Source organism: Tiliqua scincoides, chromosome 1 (genome assembly GCF_035046505.1).
Source record: "Tiliqua scincoides isolate rTilSci1 chromosome 1, rTilSci1.hap2, whole genome shotgun sequence".
In the NCBI taxonomy this organism is placed as follows: Eukaryota; Metazoa; Chordata; class Lepidosauria; order Squamata; family Scincidae; genus Tiliqua; species Tiliqua scincoides.
Genome location: NC_089821.1, coordinates 293,750,905 through 293,772,689, shown reverse-complemented (window position 1 = coordinate 293,772,689; position 21,785 = coordinate 293,750,905). Strand labels below are relative to the sequence as shown.

The 21,785-nt window shown below is 40.2% G+C and overlaps 1 protein-coding gene and 1 pseudogene across 4 annotated transcripts in view; both read right to left on the bottom strand.

The window, feature by feature from the left end:
- The window catches only part of DGLUCY (D-glutamate cyclase), a 31,049-nt gene that overhangs the window by 6,878 nt on the left and 2,386 nt on the right, over positions 1-21,785 (bottom strand). For 2 of the 4 annotated variants that reach the window (XM_066628404.1, XM_066628396.1), the window contains exons 2-10: positions 15,160-15,268; positions 9,961-10,114; positions 8,579-8,777; positions 7,128-7,278; positions 6,148-6,270; positions 4,058-4,255; positions 3,179-3,439; positions 1,931-2,030; positions 619-767 (exon numbers count right to left, since the gene is read on the bottom strand). In XM_066628404.1, the coding sequence (XP_066484501.1) occupies positions 619-767; positions 1,931-2,030; positions 3,179-3,439; positions 4,058-4,255; positions 6,148-6,270; positions 7,128-7,278; positions 8,579-8,777; positions 9,961-10,114; positions 15,160-15,262 (1,438 nt within the window). In that variant the 5' untranslated portion in view covers positions 15,263-15,268. The remainder of the gene's footprint in view (positions 1-618; positions 768-1,930; positions 2,031-3,178; positions 3,440-4,057; positions 4,256-6,147; positions 6,271-7,127; positions 7,279-8,578; positions 8,778-9,960; positions 10,115-15,159; positions 15,269-21,785) is intronic. The other 2 variants (XM_066628413.1, XM_066628422.1) reach the window with 1 other exon arrangement.
- LOC136637163 (5S ribosomal RNA) lies at positions 15,396-15,515 on the bottom strand (annotated as a pseudogene).

Genomic DNA, 21,785 nt, shown 5'->3' with positions numbered 1-21,785 from the left:
AGGTGCCATTCAGTCTTGACTACAACATGAAACTATAATAATATATTATCCAGAGTATTTCAGGATAGAGGTACCAACATTGCTAGGCTATCCACACATGCCAGGATGGTGTAGTGCATTGATTCCCAAAGTCTCTGGGAGTTTGGGTGCTGCTATAAGTGTTTGTAGGGGAGAGGCAAAGGCAGTGAAGCAATCGCCAAGACTGCACTGCCACCTGAGATGAAAAGATTTTTAAAAAAAAATTACCAGGGCAGTGCCAGCCTTCTGGGTGGTGTGGGGAGTTCACAGATACCTCTGCAGGGCTTCCCAAACCTCAGAATATATGAAAATAGTGACTGCGACCCACTTCCAGTTTGCGATTGTAAATTTTTGGCTGCTGGATGTCGCCTCGGGGTAAGCCCTAGCAGCTACTATGGGTCAACTCTTGCAGCTTAATCGCTGGTGCAAGAGCTCAATCGCTAGTGCAAGTCTGCATTGACCTGAGAAGGAGGATCGCCAATCTTGCAACCCTCCCAGGCCTGATCTAACCCCCCCCCGTTACCACCCATTCTTCCAGTTAGTATGTAATATTAGTGATATACTCACCTGGCCCCTGAAGAAAGATGACATCACACTTACCTGTTGTAGTAATTCCTGATATACTGCCTGCAGCTAGAAAGAGTTCATCAATGGGATCCACCAAATGCTTAATATTTATTTTCCTTGCATTATAATAATTGCCATCGGCTGCCATCCCAGTACGCTCTATTGCCACAAGGTGACTAAATCTAGTTAGAAGAAAAAATAATATGATGCTTTTAACATGAGGCATTAAAATTTTGGTCTGATGCTGTTAGCAGATAGTGTTGCTTCATCTAGTATTTCTTTTGAAAGCCAAACTGGACAAGTCAACCACACGAAAATGTGATTTTATTTAAAAGTTAATTGTGTACACATTTCAGGCATTACAAGACACAACCTCTGTTCTAACCTACTCTTCAAATTAGCATAATACTGAGGTTACTAATAAGCATATATAGGCAGAACTGAGCTTCAATTATTAGTACAGTATTACTGTTATATTATAGTGTTTCCTAAACTTTGACCAGTCCCAGTATTCAACCCTCTACTTTCTTGCTCCTTCTGTAAGCCATGGAGGAGAAGGAGCCAGAAGGAAGAGTGGTGAATACTGAGATTTATAAAAGAATAAGAGGCCAATCCTGAGTTCTTTAGCACCAGCGGTACAAGTGTACTGCCAGTGCTGAGTGTCGCAAACATGCTGTAAGGCATTACTGTGACACCCTGTGCTAAGTCAGTGCAGGTGCTGAACCCAATGCCAGCTGGATGCTATGTGGAGCTAGGTAAGAGCTTCAGGCAGTGGTAAGAACCTTGGGGATAGAGGGGGAAGTATTCTGGGGCTGGGGGAGACAGGGCAGGGGGAGGAACTGGCGCAGGAGTGGAGTGGGACCAGTGGAGATCTGTTCCGCCAGATCCTGAACACCAGGTCAAGCTAGTAGGCCTGACATGGAGTTTCTTAAGTCTGCACTGGCAAAATAGCTGGCACAGACTTGAGAAGCTCCACTGCGGGGCTTGGGGCTTTGCCCAGAGGAGGGGGGTGCTGAAGGATGTAGTGGTTGCCGCTTTGGCACCAGTGCACCCCGCGATGGTGCCACCTTTAGGATTATGCTGTAAGAGATTTACAACTGCTTACCTGCTTACGATTGTTTCCCATTCCTTCTGCACTTCTATGCTTAGGTAAGGTTATTCCTCTTTGTATTAAATATTCTTTCAGCTCCCTGTTTGTATTTCTTCCTTTCCCTTCAAATTTCTGCACAATCTGTACAACCTTCCATAACAAAAATGCCTGAAAACAACCAGGAGTATTGCCAGGAGATAATAATACTGCGTACTGCTTCCTTGGCTTGGGATTTCTTTGTTTTTGCTTTCTTACCTGGGCTTTTCTGGATTTCCATCTTCACACAAAAACAACAAAGCTGAATCAGCAGAATCATGACGATAGCTAATTACAGGGACTGGTGTCTCCAGTATCCCTAGAACGTACGGAGATAGAGTGCATTTAGAAGAAAAAGAGCAAGAATCCCAGAATAACGGTATTATTGCCTAGTCATGAAAATATGTTACCAGTTGCTCATTTTATCTGTCTACTGTCTGGGACACTTTGCAATTGCCTCAAAACAGAAGCAATAGTGTACAAAGATGCTTTAAATATGCATTTATTTGCACAATCATCAGGATGTAATTCAACCATTAAGTACTTATAAGCCTGACTGCAATGAGAGAAAGAGTTAAATGCATGTTTAACTTCCCTCTCCTCCCACTAATTAAAATAAGTGGGCCTTAAAACATTCTTAACTTTGCCTAGATTATGCCTAATTTTTAAGCAAACTGATTTAGATTTGGTGATATTATTAAATTAGTGTAAACTGCACTATATATTGCCTAGGAGTCCTGTTTCGAGTTCTTTCTTCCTCTTCAAGAATAGGTTTGCTTGGAAAGTGTGGGGGAAGACTGGCAAGGGAGGACAGGCTGATGGTTAAGTTGTTATAAACTGCGTCCAAATTTCAGATGAATTTTGCCTTAGCTTTTTAGGAACTGTGTAGGACTTTGTTTCCAAATCCCCTCAAGTCTTGATCTGCTGTCATCTCTAGCGTTTTCAAACTTCTGATAGCTGAGGCACACTTTCTCTTTTAGTTAAAACTGGCACATTTCATTTTCAGATTTAAGTTTAGAGGGTGCAGGAGTATCACTTAACCTCAAAGGATCCATGTGTTTCTGCTTGTGTCACTGATCTATGGATGTCTCCTTTTGGAACGAGACATTCCTGAGCAGTAACTTTAGGTGCTGGTGGAATGGGTAGTTATCTCCAGAATGCATGTAATTCTCATAACATACAAGTAATACTTTCAGGGAACCCTAGTGATGAAATTACTATTTTATACGTTATGGCAGAAAGGAGAGAATTTTCCAAGAAAGTGTCATTTTTCAGTAGTATCTCCATGACTAAGATAACATTTTGTCCAGCTCTAATTTACGATATCTGAAAAAGTGGCCTTTTAAGTCCCCAAAAACTTGTGTCTTCTATCCACGATGAAAGCAAAAACAGTGTTTTCAAAATTAACAGAAAAGTTATTTTAAAAAAAAGTAACAATTTTTATCAACACAAAACTGCACATCTTACCTTGTTCAACAGCTTCCTTTATGATTTTCTGATTCAAATTCAAAGCTCTTTGATCAGACACTATTGCAACATTTTTCCCCATGGCTGTCAACATGGCTGCCATTGCAATGGCTCCTGGAGGTCCATCATTCTCTTCAGGGGGCTCATACTGAAAGTGGGTAGGAAATCCAGTGGTAATCAAGACTGATTGAGCATGTGACAAGGAGAGACATGCCTTCAGAAGTTCATCTTGAAGACACAAATGCTTCACACCTCTGTCCCCTAAAGACAGACAGAATAACTTTTTGAAATTTTAAGATCTTTCCTAAACACATTGTTTTGCTATTACAATGTTTAGCTATTGGAAAATTCACCTGTATCCTTCAAGTAAAGACTAGCCTATAGTGAATACAAGAGAAACAATTTAAGAGAGCAGAGAAGAAAATTTCATTGCTATATATTGATTCTTTCTCCTGTCTATGACATAATTCAAGCCCATAATCCAAACATAATTCAAGTTTGGATGGTGCAGTTTTTGCAAAAATGATTTATTTTGCTTCCTATTGCTCTTCGACCTATTTCTTATCGACACTGAAAATACCCTTTTCATATATTTTCTGCAAAAAATTAGGGAAAGCAAAGACAGTAGACTAGAGTTAAAACCTGTGCATTTAAGCCTTGAATTTAATTTCTGACTTACTAAACTATTTCTATTGTTTTGTAGTAAAGAATTCCAGTGGATTGGAATTAATTACTCATGTATGTTTCAGCACACACAATCACTAGTCTGGAACTGGACTCTTACACATCTCTAGCACTAGAGATATTTACAATTCTAAATGTATAATATAAATCAGACAAGAGCACCAATGCAATTTGTTGCTCTTTCTTTGCTTTTACCTGGATCTATTCCAATCATGTCTTCTAGACATCTGATTTTTTGTACAGTCCTTGCTGATGTGATGCTATAATGCAAAGGATTCTGAGAAATACAAAAGACTTCAGGAATTTCTTTGCCGTGATCAGCTGCAGCATCTTCATCTTTCAAATCAGTGATAAACATGCAGCCAGGAGCATGGGTAAAAGCTAGCAAAGATTCTGAAAGAGACAAATTTTCAGTAGGCTAAAGAGAAAAAAAAATCATAGTTCTTCATGGGTAATGCTTTAAATCAGGGATGCAAGGGAGGGAACACTTTCATCTTCCCCATGATAACATACTAAAAATTCTTGATTTCACTAGAACTTGTTTCCAGATAAGAGTGCACAGGATTGCAGCTCTTGAGACAATAATGCAAATGGTGGTTGAAGAAGGGCAGGTGTTGCTACTGGTGTGCTAAACAGATCAAGAACTCACAACAGTCAATAACATAAGAGCTGAAAATCTCAGCTCTGAGAATCAGGGCAAGCTTGCTATTAAGAACAGGATAAAATAAGTAACACAAAGGACAGGTCTGAAAGCTCACTTCTGTATCCAAAATATTCCAGTGTTTAATAATTTAAAAAGGGTTTTCAAGATCAAGGTTCTTATGTCTAGGAAATCTCTAAAAATGAAGAAGAGAAAAAACAAGTAGAGCAGAAATGGAAGGCAAGAAGTCACTTGCCAAACACCAATTTGATGTTCAGTACATATTTCATGTATCCCCATCTCTTATGCTCCATCTGAAGGATCCATTGAACAAGGAAATTCCCCCCACACCAAAAGGGACAGCACGCAGATATCTCAGTACTGAAGATCCTAACAACTGAGCTTCAAGTACATTTGCATTGCTTAGGACTTCTTCTACAATATATAGACATGAAAACAAAATGTATCATCGTATGACAGTTTCATTGTGCTGTGATTTTCCTTTCCACTTTGTACTTGCTTTTTGCATTAATATAATTATATGCTCTAAGATGAAATTGAATTGATCCATTGTAATTGGACCATGCATATTTATTCTCATATGTTCCGGCCTGTATCTCAATCAAGCTTTTATAGAAGTCTTTGGCTCTTAGGGTCCAGGGAGGGCACAATGTCAGACAACAGTTTCTTCGTATTCCTGCAGCAGCATTCTACCACATTTGGAGCAGTAGGGCATAACTTCCACCCTTTATTTTCTTGTAATCCCATTGGATTCCTGGTCCACATGTCACCTGTCACATGCAGGCTGATCTTCCCCAGCCACCTTCATCTTATGAGGTTAGGGCCAAGTTTCAGGCAGCAGACTGATGTCCAAGATCCTGGGGCAGAGCCTGGCTAATGGAGGGCTGGTGTTCCATGGACTGCTAGGTAGTCTGACTCTAAAGTTTTTTGTCCTCTTTCTTTTGGGAAATCCCATCAGCATTTGGGAAATCCCATCAGGTATGGCCAAATAAACCTCTGGGATAATGACATTCAGCATACATTGGTAAGTAATTTAGCAGTCTTTGAGTTTTGATTGTGCAAGGCAGTTATAAGGGTACTTTGACTAATATATATATTTCTTTCAAAATTAACTCCAGTGGCTCTCCTTGAGGTTGGGAACCACCTAAGTCTTTGTGTGGGAAAAGACAATGACCCACTTTCAGTCTGTGATAGCGAAACCAGAAGTGGGTCACAAACTCTATTTTGAGACATCCAGATGCTTGGGGAGTCCTGCAGAGGCATCTGTGGGCTTCCCACGACCCCCTGGGAGGCCAGCGCTGTGCACAGTACATTAAAAAAACCCACTTTTACTCCTAGCAGCAGTGCAATCCTGGCAACAGCATTGCTGTGTTGTCTCCTTCCCATCCCTTAAGGAGCCAGTGACAGGGCTTTCCCTGGCTGGTGGGTTGCCACCCACCAGTTTGGGAACCATGGAACTACTCCAAACCACTCTGTTAAAGTCAAATAGGAAAAAGAAAGAGCCTTAGCATTCTTCAGAGGTTTTTCTAGGTTGAGCTCTGGGACATCCCATGGGAGAATATATGGACAATCAAAAGGAGAACAAATATTATTTATATTGTGTTAATTCTTCCTATATACATACTGCAATTGCTGATGGCTTCCACCCCTGTTACCCCACAGGCCCAAAAGACGGGAACATCTCCAGGATGAGCCTGTACCACATCACCATAATCTGGTTTTGAAAGATCTTGAATACCTAACAAACCTGTCATAAATGATAAAAATGCATTAATATTGCAGCAATGGTAGTAATCATAAAAAGTTAATGAAAACCCAATAATACTGTATTACTATTGTAACATTTAAAATAGCATTTAAAACCCATTTGTGGACAGGTATATATGAAACTTTGCATTTCTCCTAGAGTTATGACCCTTTACATTTTTCTTCTTTCAATATGTTGTTTTTCACAAGTACAGGTATCCCCTGTATCTGCTGCCACTGCGGATAACTGAAAACACAGACAGCAGTGAACCCTACAAAAAGCAGTTCACAAATCCCCTCCCATTGTGCAAATGACTTATCTGCCTCTGAATGCTGCTGTCCCTGTCTCCTGTGTCTAGCTGTCTCTGTGCTGTCTGAAAAAGCTAACAGGAAGTGCTAACAGGAAGTGGGATGGAGGGCTGAAAACAATACACCCCTGGAGGGCAGCGACAAGGAAATGCGGCTGAAAATAACATAATGCTAGAGGGCAGCAATGAGGACAGTGGGCAGAACAAGATGGGGAGGTCGCAGATGCCACAGCAATGGCACATGCTGGATCCTATCCCCTCTTTTTCTTCTCCTCTGATGAGCACAAGCTAAAGAGCAGGTGCAAGAACACCCAATGTAGAGCAGGAAGCTTACAGAGGGGTAAGGGGAAATAATTCACCTTTCCCCTTCAAAGCCTCCTGATTTGCCTCCTGCTGAATACAGTGCGTGCCTTTTTGGTGCGGCAGCATCAGCACCAGGGAAAGAATAGGATTGGGCTCTTAGTTTCATGTATGGCACCTCATTGCAATTTGGAGCTTGTCCCCCTCACCCCATACAGAATTTTTAAACAACAACAAAAAAAACACTAACCAGGGCTACCAATGTGAACAGGTTCTCCATGCGATTTTTTCATTGGACAGGTGGTTCTCACAACCACTTCCAATTTGTCTTTAGGAACAGGTCTCATTGATACCACTAGATTGCAATGAAAATATCTGGTACTGCAACAAGACACAGCAGTCTGGTAGAATTAAAAAAAAATTATTAGGGCATTCAGAACTATTTGAAGACATTTTCATTTCAAAGTTATCACATACATTTGAAGAATTTATAAAACAAGTTTAACACATTAACAATATTTTGTGGATATATGAACAAACTCTCATAGATGTAATGAGAGAGCAAGCTAGGGGAATAGTAAGCAACACATGTTGCAGAGGATATAACCAGCTAATTTTAATCTTATACAAGGCACTCATGACCCCTTCGCCTACCAGACTGCATAGAATCTGCAAGGAAACAAAGTATGCCAGTGTTTCTCACACATTTAGCACCAGGACCCTTTTGAGAATCTGTCAGGACCCATCGGAAGTGATGTCATGACTAGAAGTGACATCATCAAGAAGGAAAATTTTTAACAATCCTAGGCTGAAATCCTACCCACACTTATCCAGGAGTAAGTCCCACTTACTATCATTATTAAAAGTATATACATAGTAGCTTGTTAAAAGTACAGGTCTGTAACATTTCCCTAATGCAGTCACCTACTGTGAGAGCATCAAATCTAATATATTAAAAAAATTTTTTGAAATGAATGGGGACCCTCTTGACCCACAGTTTGAGAAACACTGAAGTATGCTATTGCACAAGTTAGGGTCAGACATTAGGTAACTGGGATTGTTTACCTTCAACCAAAATAACATAAGCATTTTCTTCAGCCTTGCCACTTGTCCTCAGTCCAGGCTACAAAGAACTATTCTCACCTGCAGCCTTCTGCTGTGATCTGAAACACCTGTACACTGTTTTTTTCCCCCTTCCTACTAATACCCCTAACTTTATCTCCTTTTTCTTCCTTCCTTACGCCCCAAAATCTTCCCTCCTTTCTGGGTTCCTCTGGGAGGCTCAACTAGTCTGCCTACATCTGTTCGCCCCCAACATTTTTTCTCTCTTCAATCTGCTCCTTTTCCTTCTAAGGAATTTCTCTCCTCTCTTCTCCTTCTCCTCTTAACTGCTTTCCTTAGGGTGCCATTGTATGGTGAAAATACATTTTCTTGATGTGGCAGTTAAAAAATGGGTTCAGCATGAGAATAATGATATTTGCTTATTTCATTCAGAATATAAAAATGATCATCCAATGTAAAATACAAACTCACTTTTTTTCCAGAGCTAATTATGTTCTACAATTACTGAAAACTGATCTATAGCTCCTTTTTCTTAATATTGTCTATTTGAAATCTGCCAGGAAGTAAGCTTTAGTACTAGGTTTTGCAGATATAATGGTATCTGAACCATATGTAATTTCATACCTCCTCTGTTCTTACCTTGTACATGCTTACATTACATTTCTGCTCAACATTTCGAACAGGAATGCCAACCTTCTGGACTGCCTTCTCAAATGTGAAACTACAGCCTAGATAGAAAGTCACCATGTCTTTAAGCTGCTCAGAATATTCCTTTATGCTTGACAAAATTCCTGTACATATTCCATTCTCATACTTTCTGTACTCCAGACAGTCAGTTCTACAAAAACAAACCAATATTATCACTATTTTTTCTGAAAGCAATTATTTGAACTGATCAACTAGATTTAGTCATCCCACTTTTATTTTCATGTGTAGGTCCCTACTATCTTATGTGCAGGAGGCAGCAACGAAGTGTATAAGGGAGAATGCCCTGTTTCCAGTCCTTAAGACTGCTCCATCCTTCCCAGAACAGCAGATCCATGAACACGAAATACTATCAGACCTACAATTCTGTTCACATTTGTGTTCCTCCCTACCACGTTCCCAGGCAGTGGAAAGTTCTGGAACTGTGCTAACAGGTTTACAGTGCACCCTTATACAGCTTTATTCCGAAGTAAATCCCATTGTGCTTAATGGAATTTACTCCTGGGAAAATGTATATCGGATTTTCTGAAATTCTCCGAGCACTGGAGACTGATGCTGTCTGTGTAATATTTTATTTACAAATATACAAGCAGAGCATAAGCAGATGCAGACAGTATTCCTACAAGGTGGAAGCAAATTGGGTAGACCCCTGAAGTAGCCTTCTGCCCACGAGTAAGGATAGCAGACCACTTCAGCTGTCAGAAGCTCCTTCTGTGAACACAGGAAGAATTCCACTCAACCAAGAACTCCCGGAGCAAGTAGAATGCACTGGGGGGGGGGGTTCATTTGTGAAGGGCTGCCTGGTTGAGATGGTATCCCTCCACCTCACCCTTCCATATTCAATTCTAATCAGAAATTCCCAAGTCTCTCTTGCTTTCACTTCTTTCTTCAAAATTCTTGTTTCTGCTGACTTTTTGCCCTCTTCTATATAAGACTGGGCAGGTAGGTGGATGCATATGCATGCACATGTCTTCCTTTCCATGTATCTGATGGCTACACTCCACACCTCCCTTCAACCCCTGCACAAGGTCTGATTGTTGGTAGCAGGCGTCCAATGTCCACTGACCCAACCGCTGATGGGGGTTACAAGATTGCGCTTGCCAGTATTGTCTTGTTTGCAACAGGCATAAAGCAGTTTACACCCCCAAAGCTTGTTCAAGAGATGTAAATGGCCGATACGATTGGGCCATAATTTGTGTAGCAAAATTATAGAAAGTAGAGAATCCTGAGTATAATGCATTGTACTAAGACAATCTTTCTAATATGCTCCAATATTCATATCGGACCTATGTTAGAGAGCATAACTTCATGCATACCTAATATCACAACTGTTGCTCAGGGCAGGGCATTTCCATTCTCCTGGCTTACTTCTATACAGCAGTGGAAGTGGCCCATCATTTGCACTGCAAAATTTTTCAAAGTCATCCGCAAGAGATTTGTGCAGAATTACTATATTTGCCTGTTTAAATCCTGTAAACAAAAACAAAATAAGTTATGGAAACTTATTTTATATATTAAAATGTTATATGTAATGTAATGTTTATATGTTATATGCTAAACCTATATACAGGGTGAACCAAAAGTAGGTGGACAGTAAATGATAACATTTATTTTGAGATTACATATACAGTTATATTTACTAATACAATTAAATTTTGATAAACAATTATTACATTTATAATTAAATTTTATTGTATACAATAATACAATACAAAGGTACTGAAAATTTTATAAATTATAGTATAACCCTAACACAAACCCTATTCCACCTACTGTCCACCTACTTTTGGTTCACCCTGTATATAGGTTTTCATTCTTTTGGATATATAAACAAGCATGAATGAAAAGAGATTTCCAACTGAATATTTGTTTTTTGGCATCATCAAGTTATGGACATTTAAAAATTTAGTGCATTTTTGATCAGATCCTTTGCTCCAGATATGTTCACTCAGTAATTCTCGAAGGGATTCACTTTTCCTAATGTTGTATTCAGACCAAGCAAATCTGAGAGAATTGTGTTACTCCTACTCATCTTTTGCTTTCAGTTTGATTCTTATTAATCTTCTATGATACCGGGATTTGGCCTACTTTGGCCTTCATCACTATATTGTGACTAAATACAGTGTTATACAGGTGGAATCTGTTTATCTGCAAGGATTCTGTTCCTGGACACCCCGCCCCGCCCCCTGTGGATACCTAAAACCACAGAAACTGAAATCTGCAGTTTCTGGAGCCCACCTGAGCTCCCAAAGCGACCAGAGCCATTCTGATACTCAAAGGGTCTCAAAGAGACTCAGAATGCCACCCAGGACCTTTTTCTGGTGTCTTCTGGTTTTCGTAAAAAATGGAAGTTACCAGAGACTCAGGGCAGCTTTCAGAGCCTCGGAGAGGGTGTGCATGGCCTCTCATAGGCTCAAAAAACCTCTCAGGTGTGACTGGAACAAGGTTCCATTATGTCTGGGAGGTCTTCAGTGGGGCTATCGGAGGGGGGCATTTGGCATCTAAGGTGAGGCAAATCCACGGATAAAGAAGCCTGACCTGTACCATGAAGATCAGTGATTTTCAACCAGTGTGCTGTGGCACATTAGTGTGCCACAAATAGCCTGCAGGTGTGCCACAAGAGTTGGAGGGAGGGTCATTTATTGGTAGGGTTATTAGGGATGTGAGCCTCCCACCAGCAGCATGGTGTGCCTTTTCAATTGTCAAAAAACTAATGGTGTGCCTTCAAAATTTTAGCACCTTGTCAATGTGCTGTGAGATGAAAAAGCTCGAAAACAGTGGTACAGACCAGGTATGCAAAGCAGCGACAGCCAGTCTAGACTAGAGGTGTGAAACGTAAGGCCCACAAAAGCTCTTTATCTTGCCTGTGGAATAGGTGGGCTCTTCAAATACTACCATAAGTTGCTGAGCTGTGCTGAGGTGTCACTGCTGAAAGGGTGGCCCACATGATAATTCAGTTCTCCAATATCTTGACAATATGTTCAAGATTTGTGTATTTTCTACCATTTGTAGCTAATGAGTTCCTAAATGAGAGAAAGTACTTATTTATGGTCATCACTTGCTTAATGACATAACTTCTGGTCCTCATCAGGCATCATGAATGCTAATCAGCCCACTGTAGGAAATGAGTTTGAAAGCCCTGATCTAGACCAGGGTGGGCAAACATTTTGGCAGGAGGGTCACATCATCTCTCTGACACCATTATTGGGGGCCCCAGAAAAAAAGAATTCAATTACATTTCAAATCTACATAAATTGACATAAATGAATACATTAGAGACCAGCGCAGGGCAAAGGTGTGTGCAATTTTCAGTTCTCCCCCATTTGCATTGAGACAAATTCTCAGATAAAAAATCTGTGTATAAAAAGGTTGCACCTGTACAGATATAGAAAATCGAGCTTTGCCAGCCCAGCGCTATTGTGCATTCATGAAAGCACCACTAAAGGGCATTTTGCATTGGTGCTACACTGCCAGTGCAACTGTCCATAACTCAGACGTCCGAGATGTTGGTATCTTGAGAAGCCAGTGGACATAAGTAATAGTGAAAGCCCTCTTTAAATTTCACACATCTCTGTGATAATGACCTTTTAACTGTGTCCAATTCTCTCGCCTTCCTATTCTTCTGTGGCTGTGAGGTCATGCCTGTATAACAAACATGAGGACTATAATTCATGTGGAACCAAAGGAGAACTATGAACTGTTTGCCACTCACCTCTTGCACAGTGCTAAAATACAGACCAAGCCAGGAACACATGGAGACATAAGTTTTTCAGGGGCAGTTGGGGGGGGGGGTTTAAAATAATGCCCAAGGAAAACCAGAAAACATATGGAGACTATAAGAAGCCTTGCTCTTACTTGGCTTGCAACTCATGTCTGGCAGTCACGACCAGCAGTCGCAGGCCAGCGTAGGCTCCAACAGTCTCCAAGAGGCTCATTGGAGACTGGGGGCTCCCTGCAGGTTGGATTGGGTGTCCCTGACAGCCGCAAATGGTCCACAGGCTGGGGTTTGCCCACCCCGATCTAGACCACACTGGTTAACAGCTTCTGTGAAGTTTGGGAATGAGGTTATGATATAGACATCTAGAGTTTACAGGTTGAGTCTCATTATTTGCTAGGGTTCTGTTACCAGAACTCAAGCAGATGGTGAAAATTGCATTAAAGCAAAACCATTTGAAAAACAATGTCCCTTTGCTAGGTGATTTAAAAACAGCTTTGCTGACCTTTGTGATGTATGGCAGAGTCATTAAGCAGACAATCCATCAATCAGTCACTCTCCAGGCGCTTAGAAAGGCTTCACTACAGCCAGCAACCCCTCTCTTCATCCAGAGCAAAGTGGTTATCTTTCTTTCACACGTTCAGGGGGAAGGGAGGGGTTGCTTCCCCAGGAAAGAAGCCTTTCTAAGTGCCTGGAGAGAGAATAATTGATGGATTGTCAGCTGGCTGCCCTCTCTCCCATTTATTGTCAAATGACTGTTTTCCTTTAATTGAAAGGGCCCTTCTCATTGCGATGAGATAGAAAAATCCATGCATTTTTCCACAGGTGAAAAACCCAAGGATAATTAGGTTATACCTGTAATCACTTGCATTCTGTCTTACTGTCTCTCTACAACAGTAAGAAAAGCAGTTTTTTTAAACTGTGATATTAAAGAGCCAGGGTAGTGTAGAGGTTTGGGAGGTGGACTTGGACCTGGATGATCCAGGTTCAAATCCCCCCTCAGCCACAAAGCTTCCTGGGTGACCTTGGGCCAGTCACTTTCTCTCAGCCTCACCTATCTCACAGAGTTGTTGTGAGGACAAGAAGGAGGGGAGCAGCTGTGTGAACCACCCTGAGCTCTTTGGAGGAAGGGTGGTATAAAAATGTGAAAAATAAATAAATAAAGGGATGCATTTTCTCCTTCTCCAGGGATTAGCACATTCCTTCTCATTTGCAATGGCCATTTGCATTGAATCAAATCCATGTATAAAAAATCTGTGTATAACAAGGTTAGACCTGTATTTACAGCACAATTCTATGCATTTCTACTCCAAGTAAGCCCTACTGAATGTAAAGGAATTTACTCCCAGTTAAGTGTGTACAGGACATTAGCCCTAGGAAATTTTGAGTTTTAGTTTTCTTATGCAAATAGTTTTCTTCAGTTCTGCAACTATGTTTTATCTTGTTTTTAAATTATGTTTTTAATCATTATTGTAAGCCGCCTTGGGTCCCTTTGGGGAGAAAGGCGGGATATAAATAAAGTTAATAATAATAATTATTACTATGCAAATCGGAAGTTGATAATCACATACACATTCAGCTCTGTGTTTTCAAGAATGCCCATTTTTAATTTAGAACTAGGCTGTTAGAAATATATGCTAGGCTAAATCAATCCAGGACTGTGGCTTAGAACTTCAAGTTCTGCTGTAATGCCAATTTTCTGTTATTTTTAACTAGACAGGAAAATAAACAGGTAAGCTATAGCTCCATATGAAGATTCTGCACTAATAGCTTTAATATTAAATATTCTGGCATGCTTTTTTTTTCCCCAATACAGTCTTTGGTCTATTCAAAAATTTTAAAACTGAGAACAAAAATGACACTACAATTAAAAGGCAAACAACTTTATATAGCAGCAACTAGCAGGTTTGCTATATTAAGCCAATGAGTCAAGTTTTATTTTATGCAGCCCACGAATATGATGCCTGTAAAGTGAGTATTTGTTGCATAACAGAGGAAGTGTGGCTAGGACTGCGCCCAAAGTTCTACCTTTTAATAAAGTTGCTATCAATACAGAGGTGTTATATAGTGTCACACTTTTGTTAGTCACTACATAAATTGTACCATTTTGACTGAACATTGTAATTATAACAATTTCCCCAATACACTGGTCTCCAGTTTACAAAGAAAGAGAACTAATCAAATACCCCAATTTGCAACATGGGACTTTTCTTTTCCCATCTGGTAGTGGCCAAGCAGTGTGCACTGCTACTAAGTTGTTCTATCCCTTCTTTCCTTCCAGGTTAGAAGGCAAAAATGGGCAGTGGCATGGCAACAGAATGCACTCCATTTTTAAAGACAGAAGGAGAGTAAAAGGAAGCAAAGTAAAGAGTAATGAGAATGCTATGGCAGGACAGCACTGGTGGATAAGTGGGAGCTGAGGGGGGCCCACTGAAGATTGGGGCGTTCAGCCAAAGCAATCTCTCTGAAGTGTCTGATGAGATATACTCCATCAAGGGTCTGTAGTACTGACTACTCTTCAAACTGTGCAGGCTTGCATCTCAAAACAAGATGACAATGGCATCTTATCAATGGCACCATTGAATAAAATAAAATAATTTTTCTTAATAAAAAACAAAAGAAAACAAAAAGGAAAAGACAAGTATCAGATTTATATTTTACTACCTTTAGAATAGTTATTAGACTTTAGGAAAATACATAAGAAAATACGTCACTGATAAAAGAGAAACACCTGTTGAAGCCTCCTCACTTTCAAGAAATATCACTGACGTATTCATTTATATTCAGTATGGGCGTTTACCTTCTGCCATTCCAGAAGTATTCCTGATGCTGAGTTTATTTGAACGAATTAGATTTCTGACAACATTTGGAAGAAGAGTTCTCAAACCTCCTTTGAAAATCATGTCATCCTGGAGCAGGAAATGAAATTTTTTACAACTTTAGAGGCAAAAAGTACATCTAATGGTGTTTAAACCAATACTTTTTCACATTAATTATACTCTGGTTGGCAACCTTCAGTCTCGAAAGTATGGTATAAGCCTACAGCACCCGGTATTCCCAGGCGGTCTCCCATCCAAGTACTAACCAGGCCTGACCCTGCTTAGCTTCCGAGATCAGATGAGATCGGGCATGTGCAGGGTAACAGTTGCTATTATATAGTATATATCAGGGCTGTCAGATTCGTTTCATACTGAGGGTTGAATAGCATTCGTGATTGCTGAGGACGGAAGTGATGTCATTAGGCAGGAAGTGATGTCATTAAACAGGTCAAAACCAAAAATAAGCACTTTTTCTCACTTAGGAACTCATTAGATGCAAATGACAGAAGAGAAAATAAGCAAATCTTGATCATATTTCAAGATATGGGAGAGCCCAATTTTCATGTGGGCAGCAGTAATACCTCAGTACTGTTCAGCAGCTGAGAGCCTGAGGGTTGGATAAAAGCTTCTGCAGGCTGCATCCAGCCCCCAGGCCTTATGTTTGACACCTCTGGTATATAGTGTCCTTCAAATGCTAAATGGACTTATTCTATCAAGGATATTTTCTCTGATGATTTCTTATTAAACAAATGCTGAGTTACTTGATTGATTAGTAAGGATTTGTCAACCTGAGCAATCTAATGTTCACTTATTTTCTGCAATATACTGATTTTTCACTTTGTTTAGTACCATGTTTACACATGATATGTTTTAACATATTATAGCAATTACAAAGCACCAAAACTGACTGATTTAAGTACAGAATTAATACTTTAGAAGTTGTCTATCCAAATTTGTACACACTATACATTTTGCAATAAAATCAAGTTATTTTACAGCCATAGTCTCTCTAGTCTCTCTAGTACTCAAAACTAACTGAAGACTAATCTCAATAACTTTTCAAGTATTATGCAAACATCAGCTCTGATCTCTACTATTACTGAGAAAATTAGATGAACAACCCAGTTACTTCACCTCTAATTTTAATTCTGCTGAAGCCATGGTTAGTAAGGAAAATAACTGACTCCCAAAGCAGCAACAGTTGTTTAAAACATGGAAAGTACAATGCATTCTTTTAAAATGCAAGAGTGAATATTCAACATGTTGTTGGTTATTCATTTCTAACAAATGTTCACTCTTGTTATTCTTTTATTTATTTTACTGTCCAGCCACAGCAAGTTTCTAACTAAGCAGTTACACATTAATACCTTGGTACAAATATTTTCTTTTGGTATTTCAGGGGATCTAACTCTTGTAGCACCTTAAAGACTAAATTTTGCCACAATAAATCGGACTTATTTATGTCCACTACAAGGTAGACACACAAGGTGACACAAAATTCAGTGGTGTAGCTGGAAAGTGTGCTGGCCTGGGACACATCTTCCAGTGCCACACCCCTGCTCACTCCCATGCCTCCTCTTAACGTGTCCCGAGCTGTGCTCCGGTCATGTCCAGAGGGTGTTCTGAGGCTTCAGGAAGCCTCAGAACATCACTTCTGGTTTGTTGGAGGAAAACTGGAAGTGTCTTTAGAAGGCCTTTTGAGGCCCAGGAAGGTCACACACAGCTCTGGTCATGTTTAGAGGAGGCATGGGGGCGAGTGAGGAACTAATATGTGTCCCTCCCCCAAGCTCCCTCAGCACACCTTCAAACCATTCATGGCACACTAAGGCATGGTGGTTGAAAATCGTTGCAATAGATTATTATCATGGTCCAGTCCTCTAAATAGCTTCTTTGCTGAGAAAGAGAGACAGTGGCTCTTCCTTTCCAGCACCTGATCAAGTGGGTTAATTTCAATTCCAACTCAGGTGACACTGAGTTGTTATGCTTCTGAGGAAAAAAAAATTAAAATAGCAGCAATGAGGACAGGGGATTAAGATTGGGACTGCATTGGGATTAAGATGTGAACTGGGGAGATATTTATTTATCTAGATATTTATATCTTGCCTTTCCACCTCCTAAAAAGCCCACAAGGCAGCTCACATTTGGTTTATAACACAATACAGTACATATTTCCTTCGTCTTCTTCACCAGAAGTCAGTTTCTTTAAAAATTTAACCACTTCCTGTTCTGTGATCCTAATGAAAATCCCTCTGAAGCTGCTATTAACCCTAGGAGGAAAGAACCCATGAGGCTATTAACCCTAGGAGGGAAGAAACCATGAGGCTAAGACTTCATAGTTTAATCATGGTTTATTGCTACATACCATATGTCTAGAGCAGCATGTTGGGTTCAATTAGACTTACTCCCAGGAAAGTGTGTACAGTTCTGTAGGCTTAAACTAGTGCAAATAAAAAAAAAACCCTCAATTTTCATATATGCTTTGCAACATCTCTTTTGAAATCTCGAATTTGAGATCATTTTCTTATTTCTGCACTTTTCTCAGCCTTGTCTCTTCCCATGAGTCAGATTTAATCAATAATTCACAAACCTTTGCCAATAAGCTTTGGGGGGATTTTACAATGGAGAAAGCTCCCATTTACAACATATTGCTTAGTAAAAAAAAAAAAGCCTAATCTGGAATTACTGAAATAACAATAGTCTCTTACCCCTCAAAGGCTCACAATTGACCTACTGGGCCACTGGTCATGGCTCCAATCCTATACATTCTATAGGGCCGCAGGTTTTTCCATGAGGATTCTGCAGCTCCCCGGCTGTTTTCCATAGATCCCTGGGGAGCCATGGCTTACAGTTTCAGAACCACTGCTTTAAGGTGATTTTATAAATAGAAAGAGTAGCATTTGCATTTGCAACTGTCAGGGTTGATATAATCAGAGAAAGCATTCCGCCTGAAGGGAGTAGCATTTTCCTTTTTTACTAGGTCAGCAGCTATTGGGGAAAAACTGGTAGTTATATCCACTTACAGGCTAAACACACCAAGCAGAGGGCGATAGTCTAAGAATAACCACAACTTCCAGGACAGTACAGAACCCCAAGGGTTCTTATTTAAAATCAAACCATAGTAGTGTACATGATGGTCAGATCAGTAGTGATGTTACTATCCACCTGTGAACATGGTAGACAATGAGTCAAAATGGGGAAAAGAGGAATAAAAAGTATAAGCAAGCTGGTGGAAAATGCCTGAACTGGATTTAATGAACACCAAAAAAAGCTTGATCAAATTAAATATTGAGAGTTACAATAGCTAGTAACTCTCAGCAGAATGATATGAAGGCCACTCAAGAGCAAAGCACACAAGTCCCAAACCAGTTAAGTTTGCAGACTGGCTTTTAGTGAAAACAAAAACCAAGCAAAACAAAATTCTCCCTGAATGCATCTAAGCTAGAAATAAAGTCCCTATGACTCACTACTTATATGGTCCCAGGAATCCTGGATGCTGCACTTAATGGAGAGTGTGGTGTGCCTTTTGCAAATCCATACTAAATTTCATGGCAGACCTGCAAGACACACAGTCTGTGGAACTCCTTGCCCCAGAAAGTGGTAATGGCATCTCGCCTAGATGCCTCTAAGAGGGGATTGGACAAATTTCTGCAGTTAATTTCATCACAGGTTACAAGTTATGATAGGTATGTGCAAGTTCCTGAATTTAAAAGTAGGCTATCTCTGAATGCCAGATGCAAGGGAGGGCACCAGGACGCAGGTTGTATCTTATTGTTTTGTGTGCTCCCTGAAGCATTTGGTGGCCCACTGTAAGATACAAGAAGCTGGACTAGATGGGCCTTTGGCCTGATCTACTGGGGCTCTTCTTATGTTCACCCATCCCCCTGCTTGAAATTAAGTAACCTACGTTTGATGATGCCATAGAGTTACCTGACTGAGGAATGTAACCAACTAGCCACTCCATAACATCCCCTTACCAGACATTGGCTACCCAATCCATAGTAGCAGGCCACTCTCAGTAGGAGTCTTGACTACACCAGACATGAAGGACTCAACTCGCAACAGCACATGGCTGTCTGGCAAACATGCTATCAGACAAGGACAGCTGCAAGAATATGTTTTAGGTCCCTGAACATTTAGGTCCCTGAACCAGCACAGAAGCTTCTGGGGAGTTAGGAGAATCCAAAAATAAGAAAGAAATAGGCAAAAATTCATCATCACATGATGAAGGACATTCAGCAAGGCAACAAACTAATTTTTACTGCTGTTACCCTGATGACTAAGAGAATTTAACATAGCATTCTATAATTTGTTTTAATCACAGGCGTATTGTTCAGATTAAACATTAGTTTATATTGGCCAAACACATACTAATAGCCCAAACCTATCTAAACATGTTCACCAATGCAGCTGCACCACCAGACTGAGTGCTGCATCCTGCGGGGGGGGGGGGGTGTTAGTCCTGGAGGTCTCCTCTGGGCAAGGGAACATTTGTTCCCTTACCTGGTATACAGTAGGTGTTCATATTTGACAACATGTTTGCTACCTTTAATAGTGAAACAGAACAAAACATCTTACAAATAAGTTGGTTAATCAGATTTTGCATAATCAGATGCTTTCTAAATTGCTTCAACAAAAATTGCAGGAATATGGTTAATGCAAAGCAAACACTGAGTTTTCCATAACCTTTTTTTTCTGTAGCATCTAAAATTAGAGAGGAGGGAAAATGCATTCCCATTTTGAACTCACTGAGATTTGATAGCACTTTGCATACACTGTAACTACGTAGTTTTGCTGTTTCAGCTGTGTAATTTTGGGATATTGACTGGCTGTACCCTTATAGTCTATAAACTTATATTTGAAATCAGTGCAAGTCTGTGCAGCTAAAGATGATCAAAAATATGAACAATGTAAAAAAATGGAAACTTCATCAGCGACACCAGGTAAGTATAAAGAGCAAAAAACCCAAATACATTCTCTGAACATTGACTGAACATTGTCCCTCTGTCCTTTGCATGATGGATCTACTTCCAATCATTCAAATCATTCTTTGGATCCAACCTATGGTAGATGCATGTAGTTTAAAAAAAAAGGGGAGGGACACAAGGTTAGGTGCCCACAAATCTTGGCAACCATTCAAAATTTGTGCACACCATATCATGCCCAAGAGGAGGGATCTATTTGTGACATAACAATGAATTCAGAGGACTTTGAAGTGTATCATGAATATGAACATCAAGAACATGAACATACTTACAGCCTGATCCAACCTCTCCGCCCCCCCCCCATGCAGTCATACCAATGGGGCACAAATAGTATCTCATGGGGGAGTTTCAGGTCCTGGAGGCCTCTTTGAGGTAAGGAAACACAGGCTTTGCCCACTATCAACCATCTCTCTGCTGCCCCAGTTCCTTGTACACCATTATAAATTCATGTGACAACTAGAAATAGTAGTAAGGAGATTTTTTTTAATGTTTACAACCAAATAAGATGGTACTGCCTGGCCCACTTTTCTTGTGCAAGGTATGGCAGAGCAGCTGCAGTAAATGCCTGTGATTGTGCCATAAAAACTACCAGAGGAATTCTGGCTTGGCAATCAAAAGATTGTCACAAAGCCAAAGAGGAAGACATGAAACTTCTGAAAAAGTTACAGAACAGAACACTGAACTTTTTTAACAACATGGATTTTAAACCTTTGGTACAATCATGGTCTTTCCACCCAGATATGTTAAATTGTTAGAAAGACGTGATTTTCTCTGCAAGATCATTTCTAAAACTTCGTTTATGACTTCAGGATCAGATAAGGTTCAGTACAGAGAAGAAGCAGATATATGATTATAAGACGACATTTAAGAAAAGGAGCTTATCTGATTTTAGAATATGACCCAAATGCATCTGCAAAAACCAAATCTGACTTTCCATATAAGCTAACCGCTAATGAACTCATCCATGCAATGAAAGGAAAATTTACTCACTCCAGCCTTTCAGAAGTAAATGTCCAATTTCATTTTCTACATGTGCAGGAACTCCTCTGTATCTGCCTTCATAAAAAGTATTATTTCTGGAAGAGCTCAACAGCAAATGTGGTTGTGCCTTACAATTCTAACTTGATATTTTGCCAATTCCCTTCCTACACTCTCAGATTACTCCAAAAGGGTGAAGGTTGCATGCAAATCAGGAAATATTTTAAAGGGATACAGTCACCCTCCTGCGTACAGTACTTGGAACTTCTGAAGCATGCATAAAAGTATTCATGGGGGAACTTTTGAAGCAAGCAGGGAAAAGTTCCTACATCACCAGATAAGGATTTACCAGAGACAGTAGCCTTTATGATCTACATAATGTTAAAGGCAGCTGAGTGTCCTTGGGGGGGGGGGGAAGGAAAATGGGGAATAGGGTGGTGTAATTGGCCTGATCAAGCCCCTGAGAGCATATAGTACAGGGCAGAAGAGAATAGAGTCTGGTAGATGTGCCCCAGACTATTAAAAGGACCCACCCTCTATGTCTGATTACACAGGCCTACAAAACTGGGGGTCAGAAAAGTTGTCCCCAAACTGTATGGTGGTTTGATATGAATTTGGGGTGCCGATTCCAAAAATGGCAGCCATTT